A 24,040-nucleotide genomic window follows, 5' to 3' on the forward strand; every position below is an offset into this window, starting at 1 on the left:
ACTAACAAAGTGAAAATCCCGTACAAATGATTACTTAAGAATGCTAAACATTTTAACGATTTATACTAATGAATCATAAATGCTGAAATGATTATAAATGATTGTAAACAATTTTCCTCATTTAATTACAGGCCATCTAAAATGAATTTAGCATTATCTTGCTTTACATTTATTTTAGCCCATCGACCGATCTTTGGAAAACCACAAATAGCAGAGCTACACTGAGGATGCAAGGCGACAATATGCTCCCACAACCAGGCCTACAAAATCATATATATTAGTAAGACTATAACCTTCAACTATCTTAGTCTACAACTACAAAATATGTAATAAACAATTACCTGGACAAATGGCCAAAACCCTGTGACTGTTTTTATACCATTACTCGCACGATAAAGTTGACTGTATAAGTGTGTGAGCATATCAACACCCCATGCATAGTTGTCAACTTTATCTAAGTCTTTCAAGAATTGCAACCACAAGTAACTTATTCTCGAACCAGACAAATCAGAAAATAAAGTAAGTCCAAAAAAACAAAGAAGGAAGTTGCACAACTCTTGGTCAACTCTTTCAGATGCACATGTAGCGGACCAACCTTCCCATTTATTATTGAAAGAATAAACTTTCATCGATGGAGAATTGCTTCTACCAAAAATACATTGCCGCCAGTCCAAGATTGACATTCCTAGAAGGGCCATGCACTTGTCCCTTGCGGTATATTTTGAATCCCATAATAGGACAATACTTCCATGGCACTTAAGGCCCGTAATCCACGCCACATCTTCTAGGGTCATGGTGATTTCAAAAGAATCAAACTGGAATGTATTCATCTTATTATTCTACTTATTTACCAGGTGAGTCATGGTATTCCAGCATGTTTCAAAAGAATGTTGGTCCAGAAGGCAACCAAAGTGCATATTTCGCAATCGACCTTTCTGATATTCACTCAGTTGTCCATACCACGACAAAACTACAGGCCACTGACACTGCCCTCTGAGCTTTTCACCTGGTGCTCTACTTTTCTTGTGACCTCCCTGTAACAAAAAATAACATATTATTCGTATCAAATCAAAATTAATTCAATTTGTACTTCTACACGTTGTTGTACACAATAATCGCTATAAATAATAATCGTTGAACACTCGCTATACATAGTAATCACTACAAATAGTAATTGTTGCATATTCGCTATGCATAATAATCGTTATACATAATCATACCTATAACACTAAATTGTTCAGAGTAATCGTTACAAAAATCACTATACATAGTAATCACTATCATAGTAAATCGTTACAAAAATCGTTATACATAGTAATCACTATCACATTAATCACTATACATAGTAATAACTAGCACAATAAATCATGACAGACGGGATCGATTTACGTACTCTGGTCACATTTTTCTCCTCTTCATCCCCTCCATCCATCTTCTAACTTTCTTCTTCCTTCATTCGCTCTTTCGGCTCTCTACTCTGCTTTTTAATTACTTCTTTCCTTTTCGTTTCCTTCTCTTCATCCCCATGCTTTTTTCTTTCCCTTTCTTTCTCTTCATCCTCCTATTTTTTCCTTTCTCATTCTTCCTCTTCCTCCTGCTTTTTCATGTTCCTTTCCTTCTCTTCATCCTCCTGCTTTTTCCTTTCTTATTCTTTCTTTTCGTCCTCCTACTTTTTCTTTTCTCCTTCCTTCTCTTCCTCCTTCTGCTTCTTCATTTATCTTTCATTATCTTCCTTGTCCTCCTTCTCCTTCATCTGCCTTTCCTTCTCTTCCTCGTCCTCTTTCTCCTTCTCATTTCCTTCCTCATCCTGATGCTTCTTCCTTTGCCTTTCCTCTACTATCTTCATCATTTGCCTTTCCTTCTCTTCCCCCCCCCCCCCCCCCTCATTCTTTTCTTGCATTTCCCTCTCCTCATTTTCCTTCTTCATTTGCCTTATCTTCCTTTGGTTTTCAAAATATTCATGTTTCATCATTTGCCTTTACTTCTCCTCCTTCATTTGCTTTTGCTTTTCATTCTCTCCCCCTTCTTCCTTTGTATTTTCTTCTCTTTCTTCTTCTTCTTCATCATCTTTATTTCTTCCACATGCTTCATTTGCTCTTCAACCTCAATATCTGATGAATAATCATCCACATAATACAATTCCAACGCTTTGTCCCTTTATTTATCATTCTCAATCTTCATTATATTTTGATAGCTTTCATAACACTCATATAGATGTGATTGGCGGATTATTTCATTAATTCTCATGAAATCGAACTGCGAGAGATTTCTTATCTGACGAGCTTTAGACATTGCTAACCTGCATAACACATAAATTTAACTACATCATAATATGTTACAACCGCCCCTCAAGTATATAATAATACAAATTATCTCATTCATTAAACAATCACCAATATTACAAATCGTCACAATATTTGGCTTCATAAGTAAACATCGTTGTAAGATTTAGCAAACTTAAGTATAAATCGAGGTAACTTTGTAAATACACATCGCTACTACTTTAAATGTATAAATCGCTGATGCTTCACACTTACAAATCGTTGTAGAAATCACAACCTTCATAAGTACACATCGTTGTAACATCTGAGCTTCATACATAAACATTGTTGTACGATTTATCAAACTTAAGTACAAATTATGATAATTTCATTAAATCGTTGTTGTTTCATAAAAACAAATCGTGCTAACTATTTTTTAACCCCCAAAAGGTGGATAGGTACAAATCGATTTATTTCAGTATGAAAATATGTATTATTTAGCATGAATAGTATAACCCGTATAAGATTTACCATTCAAATTTATAAATCGATTTATTTGCATAACGGAACCTTACATGAAACTCACCGAAATGATAAGAGTTTTTGGTAATCTGACAATGGAGGAGAAACACCCAGAAGGTAGACGCAATCGATGGTGGCAACGATACTGCCACTGCGCAGACGACCATAAAGGGTGCTCCGACGATAATAGACGATGACAAAGAGTGCTCCAACGAAAGGAGACGACTTGGGCCTTCGGAAGGAGGGAACATATAACCTGCTTAGTGCAATGTAGAGTAACAGATAGGGGTGGTGGGGCCAGGCACACTTGGGCCAATTGAGCCTTGGCAAGCTTTAATCCAGATACCAACTTTTGTCAGGTTCGGGTGAGCCTGGGCCGAGCTGTAGATGGGTCAGGTTAAGCCCTTTAAAACCCAACTACTGAATCTGAATGGCCAGAGTTGTGTCAGGCTCAACTGACATGCTATTTTATCGGTATTAGACCGGGTCAGGCCTGAAACTTGTTGGATATCTTCTATCCATCGTGTACCCGACCCAATGTCCACCCCCAGGTTGAAAGTTCAAAGATTCAAGTAGTCCAACTGGTACTGGTAATGGACATATTAGGTGGGTCCAGGTTAGGTCTTGTGGGTCCCATGACAGCCAAAAGGTGGGATGGATCCATACTAGTGTGCCGGTTTGTAAGTGGGGCAGTGAAATGGACGTGAGGCTAATGTGTTTTGTCCGTTTCGGGTCATCAATTATCGAAGTGATCGGAACAGCCGAGTCGGATAAAACCCAAGGACTCGCCGAGTTACCGAGTCGGTCAAGTTTAACCTTGACGCGGACCTTGTATCGAGATCAAGACGCACCTTTGTTGCACAGCTAAATGGCTCAACAAGTATTGAGGTCACCCACCTTGGGCCAACTCCAGCCTGCTCTGCAAAATACTCATCCAACAGTCAGCATGATCGGACTCGAGCCAAACCAATCTGTGGGTCAAAGAGAACTCAGTTCATGAGACCCTCAAGACCAAATTGAATTGACTAAATGGAGTTTGCAACATGGTTTCAGAGTCAAGTGATCTTCAAAACCTCGTTTGACCTAGTGCGCTGCATGCATTTGGTTTGTCTCTGGGGACATCAGAAAGAATGAACAAGTTCATGAACTTTCATTATTTCCTAAGCCTCAGGTTCGCGAAAATCATGAATAGCAATGTCTCTACTTTCTAACACGAAACTACGGACCTATTGAGTCGAGACTAGGGAGGACCGTTTCTATACTCGGATATATCCGATACGTTTATGTATCCGATTCTCATGCTGGTTCCGAGTCATATACTCCTCTGCACTCTTTACCATCTTTCCTTTATTACCATGCGACATTCTGCACTCCAAAACCGGAAGAAGAAGAAAGAAAGAAGAAGAATAATAATGGCGTTTGGAATAGTACAGGGATTGGAATTCTGGAACCCCCCACCGTTTGTATCACCATCGAGGAGAAAACTCCACGATCGCACTCTCCTCTCCAGAACCTCTCTCTCACAACCCGTATCGATCAGCAAGAGGTTCGTCGTCTCGGCATCAATCGAGAGGGTTGGCCTCGACGAGAATCCAGAAGGGATTATTTCCGGCGAGTGGCCGGAAAACTTCTCCCTCCTTAGCTACGAGGACCTGCGGGCCTATTTGGAGCCGGAAATCTTCAAGGAGAAGGTGGATTCTTCGATACCCACTTGCTATTTACCCTGGTTTCGAGTTCCCCGATGTATTTTGTTTTGTTTTGGGAAATAAATCTTTTTGGCGGTACAGATTCGACCCTCTGCTCAGTTGGGGGAGGTGATGTCGACGGTGATTCGGACGGCGACTGCCGACGAGAAGCTGGAAGAGATCGACCACCATTTCGAGTTCGTTTCGGGGCTGCCGGTCGTCGACGAAGAGCTCAGATGCATCGGGATCTTGTCGAAGGGGGACAGAGCTAGAGCTACTAATGGGGTGGGTCTCTCTCTCTCTCTCAATTTGTTCGAACCGATGAAGAAAATATGGGTTATTGGTGTTCGGTTTGTATTCGATCATGTTATGCTTTTCGTATTATCAAGTTTTCTTATGGTGGTCACATGTTTTGCTTCGCTTTTTTGGTTGAATCAAAGAAAATGCTCTCTTTTGCTTATTCGTTGCAGTGCACCCTTTTTCAGTTCGTTTAAAATATGGTTCTCTTTAGCGTTTTTGGGTCTTAAAGTATTTGTCGAGATGCGATTATAGGATTTGATCAGATGATCATGGGCACAACAGTATGTGATGACTGCTTTAGTTGGATTATGAGTGTTGGGAATGAGTTTTTAGCTATATGTATCTCTCGTGGGCAATTCGTGTGAAAAAGTTGTTAGTTTTAGATCCTTGACTCTAATATAAGTTGTTGGCCGAGTCGATTGTTTGATAACTCTTTCCGGTTCTATTTTGACTTTTATTACTCCTGTTCTAGTGGTACAGTGGTGAAAGACAATGCTTCGAAGGATTAAGAGTTGGTAAGGATGTTATAGCCAATATCGAGTTATCAACTCATTAATTATGCGAAATTATGTTTGTGGGGTGCTCAGAAGACCATGCCTTCAGCTGAAAGTTATTCTTCCCCAGGATGCGGGGCTGATCATACCAGCAAGTGAAAAGTATTTCTAGATGTGTAGTACGTTTTCAATTTAGTTAAGTCATTACTTGTAGTGATAAGAGTTACTAACCAACTTAAGCATGATCTTCAAGTTATTGCTTGATGTTTTGTGTCATGGGTCAGTGCTAATTCACAGTTTTTCAATCTACTCTGATTCAGCGTAAAACTGTTCGTTTATGTCATCCAATGTTGCATGCATTTTTGATTAATTCTTAGCTCTGGTTATTCCTCCCCCCCCTCTGTTGCATGATGCGATCATACAAGTATTGACTAGTATAATGCACGGTGTTCAATGCCATTTGTCTCTCAGACACTGAATGGTTACTGGCATGGCCTTTTGACTGGTTTTACCTTATTAACTGCTTAATATTTATTTTATTATGATGTCCCTTGTTCATGTTTCTATATTTTGAATGTAAAGATAATTTTCACTTTTTTATATGAAATAACACATATGCTGACTGTCAATGGTTAATGGAGTATTCTTGTGTCAGAAGCATGCTTTTATGCAGAATGGCCTGTATAGTTTATGAATTAGATCTTGTTTTACGCGGATGCCTTTCATATTCCAATTTATTTGGCTCACAAGTTCAAATTGAAAAAAATTGGAGAAGAAAAGTTTATCTTGAAAGATATAGTCTCTCTAATCACCTAAACCATACACTACAGTTTCTCAAGTTAAATTTAACGCATTCAAGAATGCATTCTTACTTTGCTTTTCTCTTTTTTCTTTTAATGTAATGTACGTGCTTAGTCTAAAAACAATGCAAACTTCCTCTATCTCTTCTTATATATGTGGAGTTGATGCTGATACTAATGTGCGATTCATCTTGGAAAAAGTAAATCTTTGAACATTGGCGGATAATTATGTATTCAAACAGGACAGGCAAGATACTTTGAGTTTCTGTTAGACATCTAAACTGTTACACAAAATTGATGTGCAATATATTTTTCAAATGATTGAAGTAGAAAAATATACTGACACAAAGGTTAATGCTAATGTTGATGCATATTAGTGCAGCTTGTACTTTTGATACATTTAAAGACATCAATGTCAAAATAACAAGTTTTTCTATAGAACTTATACTTGCAGCTTGGAAGTTAGGTATCGTTGCTATGTTTCATAATGTTGGCATAAACTGTATATCATTTCTATTCGCTTATGTTATTCATAAATTATTCTTTAACTATGTCTAACTGTTTCTTTATTTGATTCCATGGGGTTCATTTAGTCTTTTTATTTTATTGAAAATTTTAAAGTATTTTATACACTTGATATGACTGATGACTGAATATCCCAGATCATGTGCCTCAAATGAGTTGCTTTCTATATCAGTCTGGGGATGGTTGCCTCCTTGACAATCTTGAATCAAACTAGAAAGTGTAGTTTTTTTTGTCTGCTTTAAGTGTACCCATACACTAGTTTCAGGAAGACTAGTCCAACTTATACAGAATGTTTGCAGTGCCTGCTCAAACTAGTGGGGATGAACCACTTAGTTGACCTGCCCAAGATTATGGCTGAAGTGTACATAAGTAGCTCGATGAACTTCAGCCAATAATCTTGGGCAGGTAAACTAAATGGTTCATTCCCACTAGTTTGAGCAGGCTCAATGAACTAGTGTGCTAATGCTTATCTGGACCTCAATGCAGGCCATATCAGCACTCAGCCATCCGCTATATTCCATGTTGGCATTCAATCCATATTTGGATGCTATGTCATCATGCCAGTCATCAGATGCCCGGTCTATCAGAAGTTGGTCCATGACCAATTGCTTCGCTAATGCTCAATCTGCTATTAGCTGCCACTTTAACACCTACACTAATCCTCAACCTCCTTCTAGCTGCTACTAGAACATCCCGAATAATACCAATGGCTTCATGACTCACAATATGAACATCTCATTTCTGGCTCATTGCTACATCATCGAGCCACATCCACATTGTGCCATGGGTGATTACTATAATAAAACCTTAAGTGCACAAGAGAGATGTTAAATTATGTATATATATACATATACTTATATATATACATACGTATATATATATAAGTATATATATACATATATGTATATATATAAAGTTTTTCTTTTTGTTCTCAAAATACCCGATAGGGGTATTGTAATGAAAAGAGGCGGAAGCACCAATACAAAAGTCACTCTTTAAGAGTGACTACAAGAGCCAAGAACACAAACACCAAATGTGCACACACAAAACCTCACAAATATAGGAAATGACTTAAAGTCATAAGTTGGATTTATTGAAGAAAGAGAGAGAGGGGTGTAAAAACCCATGCTTTTAAGAGGGGAAGACCTCCTCTATTTATAGAGGAGGGAAGCACTAAAAGGAACCACAAGGGGGGCTCCCTTGTAGTCGTTGGGAGCCCCAACGGTCAGAAATCTGACCGTTGGAGCCCCAACGACTACAAGTGTGGGGCCCCCTTGTGGTCATTACAAAAAGGAAAAAATAAAGAAAAAAGGAAAAGAAAAAAGGGAAAAGAGAAAAAATAAAAAAGAAAAAGGTACATATGTGGTTTTACAAGAAAACCCCTATCGGGTATTTATCTAAATGAGAAATAGTATATATATATACATATATGTATATATATATATACTTATATATATACGAATGTATATATATATATATATATATATATATATATATATATATATATATATATATATATATTTTAACACGCCCCCTCAAACTTTACGGGGAGAAGACCGAAAGTTTGCTAAGGTGGAACATAAATCGTGGAGTTGGAAGCGCTTTGGTGAAGAAGTCAGCCAACTGATATTCTGAAGTCACATATGGTAATGAGATAGTCCCTCTGAGATATTCGTCTCGAACATAATGACAATCCATCTCGATATGCTTTGTCCGTTCATGAAAGGTGTGATTGCTGGCAATGTATATCGCACTTTTGTTATCACAGCAGAGCTTGGTAGGAGTGGAAATGAGGACACCCATGTCAGCGAGGAGACTTCTGAGCCATACGATTTCCATAGTTGTCATCGCCATAGCCCGATACTCAGCTTCAGTAGATGATAAGGAGACTTTCTGCTGCTTCTTGCATCTCCACGAGATGAGAGATTCACCTAAAAAGATACAAAGACCCGTAATTGAGATCCGATCATTGGGATTGCCTCCCCAGTCAGCATCAGTAAAAACAGTCAATTCAAGAGATGAGGAAGAGGATAAGAAGAGTCCCTTTGAGATGGTGTTTTTGATATATCGCACAATTCTCATTACGGCCGCCATATGAACCGTGGTAGGTGCGTGCTGGAACTGGCTTGCTGCATGAACCACATGAGCTATGTCAGGACGGGTGATGGATAGATAAGTGAGGGATCCAATTAATTGACGGTAGGGAGTTGGATCTTCAAGAAGAACACCATCTTCAAGTCTAAGTTTTGCATTGATAACTTCAGGAGTCTCAACTTTCTTTTCATCAGATATTCCTGATTTGGTACAAATTTCAGCAGCTAACTTCATCTGAGATAAGATGTATCCACGTTCGGAATAAGCCACTTCAATACCTAAAAAATATCGCAAATAACCAAGGTCAGACATATCAAAAGTATCTTTTAGCATAGACTTAACATCATTTACTCCGTTTTTGTCATTCCCAGTGATGATCATATCATCAACATACAACAGAAGCATAATAATGGAGTCACCTGTTCTTTTCACAAAAAGAGCAGTGTCAGTATAACAAGAAGAAAATCCTAAATTTATTAATACGTTACTAAACCTATCATACCAAGCTTTAGGTGCTTGCTTAAGACCATATAAAGCTTTTTTTAATTTCAAAATTTTTCCATTTAAATCCATACCTGGAGGTGGTTCCATATACACTTCTTCATTTAAATTACCATTCAAAAAGGCATTTTTAACATCAAGTTGAAAAATTGGCCATTTTTTAACTGCGACTATAGCAATAAGAGCTCGAACACTAGTCATTCGAGCAACGGGGGTAAAGGTTTCATCATAATCTACCCCATACTCTTGGGCATATCCTTTGGCTACCAACCTAGCCTTATACCTTTCCAATGAACCATCACTCTTAGTTTTTACTTTAAAAACCCATCTACATCCGATGGGTTTCTTGCCATTGGGAGGATCAATGATTTCCCAAGTTTGTGCCTTTTTAAGAGCATTAAGTTCAAGTTGCATAGCTTCATTTCAATGAGCATATTGTTTAGCATCATTGTAATGAGATGGTTCATGAAAAGAGTGAAGAGCAAGAAGGCATGCTCGAAAATTCGGCGAAAAAGAATCATAAGAAACAAATCTATTTGGTATTTTGGAAATCCGATTTGATTTTCTTTGAGAAGTCTCTTCGGTGAACTCATTTTGGGAAAATTTTTCAAGGGCACAAGGAGGATTTCTTTCATTCCTTCTAGAGTAGACTTGAATTTGTCTTGAAACATTTTCTTCAAGGTTTTGATCATCGTTTGGATGTTCAACAAGATCTTCACTAAGAGATTCATTAGAATCAATATGATCATCTATGATGTTTTCGTTAGGCAATAAGTCAAATAAGAATGAATAATTAATATTTTCATTCGGTTAGTGCGAAAAACCACTTTCCTCTTCAAGGAATGTGACATCTTTAGAGATATAAAGCTTATTTTTAAGTATGTCAAAACATCTATACCCTTTTTGTTTTTCGCCATATCCCAAAAAAATGCATTCAATAGCCCTAGGGGAAAGTTTATCATTCTTGTGAGTTAAAACAAAACATTTACATCAAAAAATTCTTAGTCTTTTGTAATCGGGAGACATATTGTAAAGTTTTTCAAATGGAGAAAGATTTTTTAAAGAGGACGAAGGGGTCCTATTGATAAGATATGTAGAGGTTAAAACCGCTTCGGCCCAAAAGGATTTTGGAATGTTTCTTGAGATTAATAACGTTCTTGTAGTCTCTATTATGTGCCTATGCTTTCTTTCCGCAAGTCCATTTTGTTGTGGAGTGTTGGGACAAGAACGTTGGTGAAAAATTCCATTTTCTTTTAAATATTTTTGAAAATCATTGGACATATATTTGCCTCCCGAATCGGATCTAAGAATAGATAAATTTCCCAAAAATTGGTTTTTGACCATTGCATGAAATTCTTTGAAGAAGGAGAAAACTTCGGATTTGCGACTTAGGAAGTAAATCCACGTAAATCGAGTAAAATCATCAATAAATACCACATAATACGAAAAAACTCCTTTAGATAAAATAGGGGAAGGTCCCCACACATCCGAATGAATAAGTTCAAATGGCCGAGTGGTAAAGTAACTTCTTTGTGGAAATGGAATAGCTTTAGATTTCCCCAAAATGCAATCTTTACAAGTCATGTGATTGTCTTTACAAGTATTGTTCAAAAACGAAAAAAGAGACATTTTTACAAAATTTGGATGGCCAAGTCTCTCATGCCATATTCCAATACTTTTGTCTTTTACAAGATTGCATGATGCCTTAGATGAGAGAGTCAAAAAATCCATAAAGTAGAGGTCACCCCTTCTATTGCCTTGCCCAATCAGTAGGGATGGCAGTGGACCGGGGGAAAGCGGGGCCCCGCCCCGCCTCGCCCCGTTTGGACCGGGGATGGAGGGTATGAAACGGGGATGGAGGCGGGGACGAAGGTTAAAATCCATCCCCGTCCGGGGGTGGAGGCGGGGATGGACGTGCACGTTCCCCCGCCCCGCCCCGCCCCGCCCCATCCCCGCCCCGGCCCATCCCCGCCCCGGCCCCGGCCCATCCCCGTCCCGGCCCCGCCCCGCCCCATCCCCGTCCCGGCCCCGCCCCATCCCCGCCCCCAACCCTTATACTCTTAGTTGTTTTATTTACTAACCCTAACTTCCTAATCCTAACCCTGGAGCCGCCGAGCAGGGCCATCGTCTCTTCCCCTTCCCCAATCCCCATCCGCACTGTCATTGGAGCCGGGCTGTCGCCGACCACCATTGGCCGTCGCCGACCACCGTTGGCCGTCGCCGACCATCTCCTCCCTCTTTTCTTTTTCCTTTCCCCGTCTGTAGCCTTGCATCGTCGGAGCAGCGTAAGTTCTCTTTTAGCTTGAATAGTTTAGAGCATAGCGCCCGCTTGATCATGAGTAGGTCAGGTGATAAGAGTAACTACTTGCTTGGCCTGGGTGGGATAGGTGATCAAGCGTTAGCCTTTGTTACTTTGCAAATTGAAAGGGGTTAAAATATGGTAGAGAGCAAGCAAGGTAGCTTGTCGAGAAAAAGAAAAACAGGAATTTTCCAAAGCTGATATTTGAGAAATGTGGAATTTTGAATCTTCTATTAGTAGAAATGTTAAGAATCTTGGAAATTTTGCACACTTGGTTTCATGTAACCACTCCCTAGATTTGATGAAAATCTGGAACTTTTTGTTGGTATTTGGTAGTACATAAATAGTTGGAATGACAAAAACCGTGACAATGTGACTTTTTTACTTTTTTTTTATCATCCAAATGTACCCTAAGTTTAAAATCCTAGGTTTCGTGAAGGATGCTTCCTTTTCTTAATGCTTTTACTTCATGGCTTGGATACCATTCTTCTTGTTAGTCTATAAGTCACCATGTGAGGCGATTTTCTGATTTATGCAAGTGACCACAAAAATCTAACTCGATTAAATGAAGATGTATGAAAGCAATTGAATCCAAGCTAATTTTTCAAGAAATTCATTCTGTCAATGTTTCCTGATTAAATTACGATAAATTATATAAAGTAATCAGCTAGAAATATTTTCTGGGCAGCTTACAATTATGCTTACTAGTGCAACTATAATTTGGTTTGCGAAACACCTGGTTCAATGCTATTTCTAGAATGTCCGAGCCCTAAGATTCCCTTGTTCTTAAAACTTGGTTGTTTTATTTTTTGTTGCCACATGCAAAATCGTCCACCTTGACATGGTCATAACCCTTAGGCCAGTCCAGATGCATCTTTGATATCAAATGTGCTCAAGTTGACCTGTACCTTGAATGTACTATGATAATCATGCAAGCTTGACTGGAATGCTTTTGCATTTTTCAACTGCATTTCTTGGGGATTAATTTAAAGTTGTAAGGATTAATCCATGGTTGGTAATAGCTTGTCCTTAAAGGTCATCTACAGGAACTTACACGAGTTGCCTTTATTCATGAAAGTTCCTGTAGATGACACAATTTTACTTCTGCCAGGGTGAGTGCTCAGACCTATGCGGTATCTCAGTGAAACATCTTAATAGGTCTAGCTGTGGATTTGCTGATGCTTAAGCTGTTCATGCATGTAATTTGTAAGGAGATGCCCTTAGTTTGATATATAGTCTCGTTAGTAGGCCAAGCTGGACGTTCAATGGTTATCTGCTGTATGCTTGATTAAAGAGAATTTTGGCTACTATAGCCCATGATAGTTGATAAAGTTCACAAAATCCAAGTAGGTCACTTGTTAGAACTTATCTTCAAGGATTATTCTGTCCAATCTAAAATAGCTTTGATATGTAAGTGTTTGGTTCACATATGCTGACTACTTATAACAGTTGCTAAAGAAAGACTGCTGATTATTTATGTACCATTGAGATAAGGGCATGTTGCTACATTAACCAAGTTAATGTAAATCCAATGCTATCTAGATATTGTGGCCAAGTTCCATTTCTTGGATCCTGAACCAAAATGTTATTTGGAGACGCCTAGAAGTCCGACACTTTTGTGTTCAGTCATGTTTGATACTGACACCGACACCAACACTTCTTGACATGGGTTGGCATGATTATTTTCTAACTTTAAAGTGCCCAATACTATTGGTATGCTAGATATGGCATGTCATATGGTGAATAGTGATGACCTCTAGCAGAAAATAGCCTTTTGAGCTTTATTTTTCACAAGATCTTAGAAGTTTTTCATCAAAATTTCAATGTTTTTACAAATTATATGTGTAGGTTTTAGCAGGTCTGACAAAGTCTCAGGCACGTCACTATGCTGTTTGTAGCTCTTCAATCCCAAAGTTTTTCCGCCTTTTTTGTCACAATAGCTTCAAAAATAATTTGAATCTACTTAGTGCAGTGTTACCTGTGACTGTGAGCATCTGCAAATTACAGAAGAAAAATGGATATGTTGATCAAAAGTTGGGTTTTCTCTGTTGCTATATGGAATAATTGAGCTAAAATAAGGTAGCTATGAACTAATAGTGGTATTACAGGTTATATTGGTTTTTAACATATGATCCATTATGTTTACAAACACCTTCCCTTGCTTGAATGAATATTTGTGAGACTTATGCTTTGGTCTGGGGGTGGGGGGAAAGGGTGCATTTATTGCCTTGTTTTTCATGACTGCGTGGAGTTTTGGCACATTGCAAAAATTAAAAGCTAAAAAATAGTAAATGAAGGTTGAAACTTTCTTAGATTTGTTGTGAACAAAATGGCCTGATTTCACTGAGATACCCAAAAAAACTCTAACAACATGTTTTTTTCTAGTCAAGTTGGGTTTGTCACCCTTGGCGGTATTGTTGAGTTTCTGCTATTGTAGAGCTAAGGCCTGATTTCTCTGTTGGTGTTGGTTTGATACCATGAATTTCGTGGAAAGAGCTGTAGCAAGTTTATAGGTTATGCGTTATCTTGACTGTTTTCCATGTGGATGAATTCATTTATCATCAACTGGAATATTAACGTGAATGATTTGTAAGTAGGGATGCAATTTGACGGGGACGGGGACGGGGACGGGGACGGGGACGGGGACGGGGACGGGGCGGGGACGGGGACGGGGCGGGGACGGGGCGGGGACGGGGACGGGGACGGGGCGGGGGTGGAGGACATGAAACGGGGATGAAGGCGGGGGTGGAGGATAAAATCCATCCCCGCCGCGGAGGCGGGGCGGGGGTGGAGGATAAAATTTTGAGGCGGGGCGGGGGTGGAAACCTTGTCCCCCGCCCCGCCCCGCCCCACTGCCATCCCTACCAATCAGCTTCCCTGACTGGAGATCCTGCACGGTGCAATCCTTAGGTGAGAAAGAGACTTGACATCCATGATCGGTGATTTGAGATACGGAAAAAAGATTTAAATTTATTTTAGGAATGATTCTTACTTTAGGAACAAAGAAGTTTTTGAAATCAAGAGATCCAATACTTTCAATTTTTAGTGATGTACCATCGGCCGTTGAAGCACAAGAAGATATAGGTTCGGAAAAAATATTTGAAAGAGAATTTTTATGAGATGTCATATGAAAAGAAGCACCGGAGTCTAGTATCCACATACCTGGAGGAGATGAAGAGTAGGCAATGGCGGCCCCGGATGTTGAAGGAGAAGTCTTGAGAAGATGTTGAAGAACTTCGGAGATGTGATTTAGAGTTTCTTTGATATCTCCTTCTTTGGTACTTTCTTCCTTCTTTGGAGAAGTTTCCCCAACCACGACAACTTTACCTTTGAGTTTTGGACAAGCCGGTCTAATGTGACCCGGTTCATTACAATAATGGCATATTATTCCCCTTTTAGGCCCATTGATATTTTTGTTAAAGTGGGGAGGTCTATATGCTTTAACATTTGATTCGGGCCTATTAACGGCCAAAACTTCATCATTCCTAATGCTCAAGCCAAGTCGAGTTTCTTCTTGACATACCTCGGCAAGAGCGTCTTCAATAGGTAGGGCTTTGCTTCTATGGAGAAGAGATGCCCTCACTTGTTCAAATTCTGGGCGAAGACCATGAAGGAATTGAAAAAAGTGCTCCTTTTCAATTTGTTCCCTTCTTAGTTCAATGTCTTGTGGAGCAACCCATTTGGGTTCAAGAAGGGCAAGCTCATCCCAAAGAGGAGTTAGAGAGCTAAAGTAGTCCCGGACATTCATATCCATTTGTTTGGTGGAACGAATTTTTTCTTGGCAAAAGAATTGCCGAGCAAGATCCTTTTGGGTATACATACCCTTAAGAAAAAACCAAGCCTCATTGGCTCTTCTAAACTTGGCAATATTGACACAATTTTTAAGATCTACGTTGTTCATAAACCATGCCAAGATTTTGGCATGGTTGCTTTCCCAATCCTCGATTTTGGATTGATGTTCATTAATGGCTTTGATGCGCTCATCGCCATCTAAAGCCTTTTCAACTTCATTTTCAATTTTGGTAAGAACAAGAGAGGGTTCGGGAGTAGTCCCCATAACAAAACCCCAAAGTTTCTTACCTCTTAGATGATTTTCCATAGCGGAGGCCCACATGAGATAGTTGGACCCATTTAGCTTGAAAGAGAGCTCCACTTTAGAGTCACGTTCCATCGGCACCAAATATACTTCTTTTCTTCAAAACTTTGAGAGGCACGCTTTCCAAGATGTCAAAAGAGAAGCCCAATCACCAACCGAGCTTTGATATCATGTAATGAAAAGAGGCGGAAGCACCAATAGAGCAAAAGTCACTCTTTAAGAGTGACTACAAGAGCCAAGAACACAAACACCAAATGTGCACACACAAAACCTCACAAATATAGGAAATGACTTAAAGTCATAAGTTGGATTTATTGAAGAAAGAGAGAGAGGGGTGTAAAAACCCATGCTTTTAAGAGGGGAAGACCTCCTCTATTTATAGAGGAGGGAAGCACTAAAAGGAACCACAAGGGGGGCTCCCTTGTAGTCGTTGGGAGCCCCAACGGTCAGAAATCTGACCGTTGGAGCCCCAACGACTACAAGTGTGGGCCCCCCTTGTGGTCATTACAAAAAGGAAAAAATAAAGAAAAAAGGAAAAGAAAAAAGGGAAAAGAGAAAAAAGAAAAAAGAAAAAGGTACATATGTGGTTTTACAAGAATACCCCTATCGGGTATTTATCTAAATGAGAAATAGTATATATATATACATATATGTATATATATATATACTTATATATATACGAATGTATATATATATATATATATATATATATATATATATATATATATATTTTAACAGGTATTTTGGTAAATCCCCATGTAAACCCTTTTTTCCTTTTTTATTTTTCTTTTCTTCTCTTTTTCTTTTTCCTTTTTCTTTTTTTCTTTTTACCTTTTTGTAAGACCACAAGGGCCCCACTCATGTAGTCGTTGGGGCCCCAACAGTCATATTTATGACCATTGAGGCTCCCAACGACTACATGGGAGCCCCTTGTGGTCCCTTCTTCTTTGCTTCCTCCTCTATAAATAGAGGAGGTTTCCTCTTGTATTGTAAGGGTTGTTCACCCTCTTCTTTCTTTCTTTCTTTAATAATATCCAACTTATGACTTTTGGCCATTTTTTCCCTTTAGTGGGTTTTTGTATACACTTTTAGTGTTTGTGTTCTTGGCTCTTGGAATCACTCTTTAAGAGTAATTTGCTTTATTGGTGCTTCCGTATCTCCTCTTTCATTACATGGTATCAAAGCAAGGTTGGTGATCCGGCTTCTACCTTTTTGTTGTCTTGGGACGCGTGCCTCTCAAACTTTTGAAGAAAGAAAAAAGACCATTCGGCTCCTATGGAACGTGATTCTAAAGTTGAGCTTTCTTTCAAGCTCAATGGATCCAATTATCTTATGTGGGCCTCCGCTATGGAAAATCATCTAAGAGGTAAGAAACTTTGGGGTTTTGTTATGGGAACTACTCCCGAACACTCTCTTGTTCTCACTAAAATTGAAAATGAGGTGGAAAAAGCTTTGGATGGCGATGAACGCATCAAAGCTATCAATGATCATCAATCCAAAATTGAGGATTGGGAAAGTAATCATGCCAAAATTTTGGCATGGTTTATGAACAATGTGGACCTCAAAAATTGTCCAAATATTGCAAAATTTAGAAGAGCCAATGAGGCATGGTTCTTTCTTAAGGGTATATATACCCAAAAGGACCTTGCTAGACAATTTTTTTGTCAAGAGAAAATTCGTTCCACTAGACAAACGGATATGAGTGTCCGTGACTACTTTAGCTCTTTAACCCCTCTTTGGGATGAGCTCGTTCTTCTTGAGCCTAAATGGATGGCTCCGAAATATATTGAGTTAAGAAGAGAACAAATTGAAAATGAACACTTTTTCCAATTTCTTCATGGGCTACGACCAGAATATGAACAAGTTAGGGCATCCCTTCTCCATAGAAGTAAAGCCTTACCCATTGAAGACGCCCTTGCCGAAGTATGCCAAGAAGAAACTCGACTTGGCCTAAGTATCAAGAGTGATGAAGTTTTATCAAATGTAAAAGCATATAAACCTCCCCACTTTAACAAAAATAATGGATATAGAAAGGGAGTGATTTGTCACTATTGTAATGAACCGGGTCACATTAAACCGGTTTACCCAAAGCTTAAAGGAAAAGTGGTCGCGGTTGGAGAAAATTCTCCAAAGAAGGAAGAAGAAAGTGTCAAAGAGGGAGATATCAAAGAAACTCTTAATCATATCTCCGAAGTTCTCCAACATCTTCTCAAAACTTCTTCATCTTCAACATCCGGAGCCACCATCGCCTACTTTTCATCACCTCCAGGTACGTGGATACTAGACTCTGGTGCTTTTTTTCACATGACATCTCATAAAAACTCGCTTTCTAATATTTTTTCCGAACCCATATCTTCTTATGTTTCAACGGCCGATGGGACATCTTTAAAAATTGAAAGTATTGGAACACTTGATTTTAAAACTTCTCAAACCTTCTTTGTTCCTAAAGTAAGAGTCGTTCCAAAAATTAATCTAAATCTTTTTTTCGTTTCCCAAATCATCGATCATGGATGCCAAGTCTCTTTCTCACCTAAAGATTGCACCGTGCAGGATCTCTAGTCAGGGAAGTTGATTGGGCAAGGCCATAGAAGGGGTGATCTCTATTTTATGGATTTTTTGACTTTTTCATCTAAGTCATCTTGCAATCTTGTAAAAGACAAAAGTATTGGAATTTGACATGAGAGACTTGGTCATCCAAATTTTGTAAAAATGTATCTTTTTCCTTTTTTAAACAATACTTGTAAAGACAATCACATGACTTGTAAAGATTGCATTTTTGAAAAATCTAAAGCCACTCCATTTCCTCAAAGAAATTATTTCACCACTCGGCCTTTTGAACTTGTTCTTTCTGATGTATGGGGACCTTCCCCTATATTATCCAAATGAGGATTTTCGTACTATGTGGTCTTTATTGATGACTTCACTCGATTTACATGGATTTACTTCTTAAGTCGCAAATCCGAAGTTTTTTGTTTCTTTAAAGAATTCCATGCGATGGTTAAAAATCAATTTTTGGGAAATCTAATATATAGTAGAAGTATCATAATATTAGTATTTAGTACCTCTTTTCTTGACAAAGAGAGCAGTGTCCACAAAAAATAAATCCCAAATTAATCAAAACATGACTAAATTTATCATACCATGCCTTAGGTGCTTGTTTAAGGTCATACAAGGTTTTTTTTAGTTTTGGAGTTTTACCATTAATATAAACTCCCGACGAGGAATCCATATAAACTTCCTCACAAAGTTCTTCATTTTAAAAGGCATTTTTAACATCTAGTTGATAAATTGACCATTTTTTGATAGAGACAATGGCTGTTAAGGTGTGAACACTAGTCATCCTAGTGACGGGAGCACATGCTTCTTCATAATCTACTCCATTTTCTTGAATATACCCTTTATCAATCATCGGCCGTAGAGACACAAGACATTTTTGAATTGGTGTGCACATTGGTTAATGCATTTTCATGAGGGGTCATGTGAAAAGAAGCTCCGAAATCTAAAATCCAAGAGTACGTACCGGGAGGTGATGATGAGGCAATGGCGGCACCGGAGGTGGAAGAAGTGACCTTTAAGATTTGTTGAAGAGCCAAGGAGATTTGTCCAAGAGTGTCTTTGAGATCCCCGTTCTTGCCGTCATCTTCTTTGGTGGTGGATTCTTCAACGGAAGCCACCTTTGGCTTGAATGCCCCATTTAGCTTTGGGCAAACGGGTTTAATATGTCCCGGCTCATAACAATGGTGACATATAATCATTTTTCTTCCACCACTCCCTTGCTTACCAAAATGAGGTGGTTTGTATGTTTTAACATGATTGCCGGGTTTAGATACGGCAAGAACTTCCTCTATGCTTTTACCCATGCTATGCCTAGTCTCTTCTTGAGTAATCTCGGCAATAGCTTCTTCTAAGGGAGGAAACGTGGATCTATGGAGAAGTGAGGATCTCACTTGTTCAAATTCGGGACGAAGCCCAAATAAAAATTGAAACAATCTATCTTGTTCCATTTGTTTTTGTCTTAGAACCACATCCTCCATAGATACCCATTTAGGCTCTAAAAGAGCCAATTCATCCCACAAAGGATTTAGAGCACTATAGTAATCTTGTATGCTCATGTCGCCTTGTTTTGTGGTTCTTAATTTTTCTTGCAAGAAATAATAAACCATGCAAGGATTTTTGCATGGTTGCTCTCCCAATCTTCCATTTGATGATTATAATCTTCAATGGCCTTGAGACGAGCATCGCCTTCAAGTGCTTTCTCTTGATCTCCTTCCATCTTTGTGAGCTTAAGTTGGGGTTCCGGAACGGTTCCCATTACATAACCCCAAAGCTTCTTGCCTTTGAGATTATTCTCCATTGCGGATGCCCACATCATGTAATTTTTTCCATTGAGTTTGAATGATAGATCGATCTTGACTTCCATTGCTACACAAGGAAGATGTGAGAAAGAAAGGAAGTAGAGAGAGACAAGATTTTACCTTTAGAAGATCTTATGGCTCTGATACCATGTAATGAAATAAGCGGAAGAAACCAAGAATGCTAAAGCATTCACTATGTCCCACACGGACAAATGCAACAAGCACACGAGAGAAAATCCACTAAGGGATATACAAAGGGCCTTATAAAAAGGCTACACACATGAAAAATAATATCACTATTATTAAAGAGGAGCTTTCAAGAGCAATACAACATACATGGGGGGTTCCCCCTATTTATAAGAAGAGGAGACCAAAGGGGCTCCCAATAGAGTCGTTGGGAGCCCCCAACGGTCACATATGTGACCGTTGGGGGCCCCAACGACTCCATTGTGGGTCCCCTTTTCGGTATCCAAAAAATACAAAAATAAAAATAAAAATAAAAATAAAAAATAGTGAAATACGAGAAACAAAATAAGTACCCCTATGGGGTACTTTGTGAAATGACCATAATACCCCTATCGGGTATTATGGTATTATTACATATGTTTTAACACCCCTTACATCCGAATGCACTAATTCAAAAGGATGAGTAAAAATAAAAGTTCATCGGGGAAAAGAAATTGCTTTCATTTTTTAAAAATTGCAATCTTTATAAGACATATCTTTTACATTACAAATATTTACCAAAAAAAGAAAAGTATACATCTTGGAAAAACTAGGATGCCAAAGTGTCTTATGCCAAGTATCAATACTTTTGTCTTGAACATAATTACAAAATGACTTACGTGTAAGAGTAAAAAAATTGTATGAAGTAAAAACCGCCTCTTCTATGAATTTGCTCAATCAGTTTGCCTAACTGGAGATCCTGCACGATGCAATCTTTTGATGAGAAAGACATTTTACATCCCTGATCGAAAACTTGAGAAACGAAAAAAAAATTTAAATTCATTTTTGGAACCCTTATTTTTTGAACAAGAAAATTTTGAAAAGTTTTTGAATCAAGAGTTTCCATACTATTTATTTTTAAAGAGATTTAATCGGCAGTTAAGACATAAGATGAAATAGAATTAGTACATATTTTGGAAAGAATATTCTCATGAGGGGTCATATGAAAGGACGCACCCGATTCAAGAATCCACATACCTGTAGAAGATGAGGAAGATGCAATGGCGGGCCCCAAAGTAAATGATTTGAGTAGTTGTTGTAATGCCGCCGATATTTGACTAAGCGTATCTTTAATCTCTCTATTCTTGCTAGATTATTCCTTATTGGGTGTGATTTTTTCAACGGAAGCAACTTTACCTTTTACCTCTATAAGCTTTGGGCAAACTAGTTTAATATGTCCCAATTCATTACAAAAATGACAAATCGAACCCTTTCTATATCCACTATTATAGTTATTTTATCTTACAAAGTGAGGGGTCTATAAGCCCTTACATTTAAACCCGACCTAGTAACAAAAAAAAAATCACCTTTAGTATTCATGCCAAGACGAGTTTCTTCTTGGCATACATTGACAAAAGTATCTTCAAAAGACATCGCTTTAGTGCTATTAAGAATAGATGACACATTTGTTCGAATTTCGGTCTTAGACCATGAAAGAATTGAAAAAAGTGTTTTTTCTCAATTTGTTCTCTTCTTAGTTCAATATCTTCGAGAGCCATTCATCCATTTTTGCTCAAGAAGTGCTAATTCGTCACAAAGAGGAGACAAAACACTAACAGACTCACGGACTTTCATGCTCTCTTGTTTAGTGGTTATAATCTTGTCTTGACAAAAATATTGTTTTGCAAGATCTTTTTGGGTATACATACCTTTAAGAAAGAACCATGTTTCAATGACTTTTAAATTTAGCAATGTTGATACATATTTTTATGTGAGCATTGTTCATGAATCATACTAAAATCTTAACATGGTTGCTTTCTCAATCTTCTACCTTAAATTGATGTTCATGGATAGCCTTAATGCAATTATCTCTTACAAGAGCTTTTTCAACTCCTTCGAATTTGATGAGCATCAAATATGGCATCAAATATGTTTTGGGAGTAGTGTCCATCACAATTCCTCAAAGTTTCTTACCTTTGAGGTGATTTTTCATTGTCAAAGCCCTCATCATGTAGTTGGATCCATTGAATTTGAAGGAGAGCTTAACTCTTGATTCATACTCCATGACGAACAATAAGAGAAGTAGATGGAGAAAAGAAGAAAGAGTAAACGAGCTCTTATCATGAACGCATGATCTTTGATTATCACGAACAAAGCCTCCAAGATGGACTCTGATACCATGCAATAAAACATTAAGTGCATAAAAGAGATGTCACAAAGAGGTACAAAGAGTGCACAACCACACAAATAAGCCACTAATGGGCAAGATATAAAGAGCAGCTATCCACAATCCTCACAAAGAGGAACAAGAAACATAAAAATAATATGTTTGTTATTGATAAAAATGCTCTTAAAAAGCATAACAATGAAAGGGGCTAACAACCCTTATTTATCAAACAAATGGACCAAGGGGAGGTCCCTATAGAGACGTTGGGACCTCTTCAATTGTTATGTTTATGACCGTTGGGGAGGTGTCAATGACTATCGATTAATGACCATAGAGCCCTTGGTCATTTACATAAAGAAAATAGAAAAAAAGAAAAAAGAAAAAAGAAAAAAGAAAAAAGAAAAAAGAAAAAAGAAAAAAGAAAAAAGAAAAAAATACAAAACAGTCCTTAGTGGACTGTCCTAATTACAAGGCATGAAAAGACAGAAATACCCATGATTACAAAACTATATATATATATATGTAAATATTTTAACAATTACCATGCCATCTACCACATGTGCACATGAACATTAGCTACTACCACATCTTGAGGCCATGCCATTACTCAACCTCCACCAACTGCCAAATTATCTAGCTACACTAGCCTTTGAATGGTGTCATCTGGCATGTTGTGTTAGCACCTGCAAGTGACCATTGTTTTATCATGTATCAGCATGTTTGTTTGCAGGATATCTTGCATTAATACTGTCCAGGCATATGTCTGGTTCTCCTACTAAGGCCAAGGATTTATACGCTCACATTTTGTGAATGGCCAAGAGTCACTTTAGGCTCACCATGCAGGCCCTTGTTAATCCATTAGCAATCATGGGTGTATTCTAAAGATGGGGTGATATGGCCTTATTGCCATTTTGACTTTGAAAGTCGAGGGTTCGTGCTTTCATTCAACCACATGTAGTTGTACTCATGTCATATCAAGATAACTCAATTTTTGTCAACACCACCTACTTTGTCTATTTTCCAGAATTTGCATTCTGCCTATATGTTCGTTTTCGGGAAATATCTGATGTAAGGTGGGCAGCTTTCAAAATTTATACGGATCAATTAGAATTTTTTTGTAGCATTTCTTTGTATTAACTTGGAAAATCTATCCATGTTTTCGTGAGCATTATTAACAGTTCAACCAACTGTTGTTCAAAGGTTGTTCACTTTGCAATTGTTATTTTGATGATGCAGTTGCAGTCAACAGTTGGTGAGGTGATGAGCACGCCTGTGATCACTCTCTCTCCTGATGAAACGGTCCTTGGTATTGTTTCTGCCCTCTTCTATTTATTTAGAACAAACGATCTGCATGTGTGTGTGTGCTCCATGAAACTCAGCCTTCGTGAGCTTGACAGATGCTGCGACATTGATGCTAAGGGAGAAAATTCACAGGATACCCATTGTGAATGAGAGAGGTCAGGTTATTGGTAAGTTCATGGCCACAGGTTTCTGCTTCCATTTATGGTGGGTCGTTTTATTTATTGATGGGTGTGGCCTCTTTCACAGGTATGGTTACTCGCACTGACATTTTCAAGGTGTTGGAGACTCTTCCCCGCTGAGAACTTCTGCCTTCTTGCTAAGCCTTTGTGTACATATAAATGTAGAACAGCTTATAAGAACAAACTGCCATGTTTGGGGTTGGAACCATATGTAGTGAGCAATGAAGCTTGTTTCTATGTATCTGCATCTTATATGTATGTGAAAAACTGTGCCTTGTTTCTGAATCTCGAAATG

At 38.4% G+C, this 24,040-nt stretch overlaps 1 protein-coding gene across 1 annotated transcript; it reads left to right on the forward strand.

Moving 5' to 3' along the window:
* Positions 1-4,146: 4,146 nt before the first annotated feature.
* Positions 4,147-24,040, forward strand: LOC149819332 (uncharacterized). The gene is made up of 5 exons (XM_089984630.1): positions 4,147-4,474; positions 4,571-4,753; positions 23,501-23,570; positions 23,662-23,733; positions 23,813-24,040. The coding sequence occupies exons 1-5, from the start codon at positions 4,196-4,198 to the stop codon at positions 23,863-23,865; spliced, it is 657 nt and encodes a 218-aa protein (XP_089840756.1). The 5' UTR covers positions 4,147-4,195; the 3' UTR covers positions 23,866-24,040.

This window comes from Nuphar pumila, chromosome 13, assembly GCF_984573655.1.
Source record: "Nuphar pumila chromosome 13, dmNupPumi1.hap1.1, whole genome shotgun sequence".
In the NCBI taxonomy this organism is placed as follows: domain Eukaryota; kingdom Viridiplantae; phylum Streptophyta; class Magnoliopsida; order Nymphaeales; family Nymphaeaceae; genus Nuphar; species Nuphar pumila.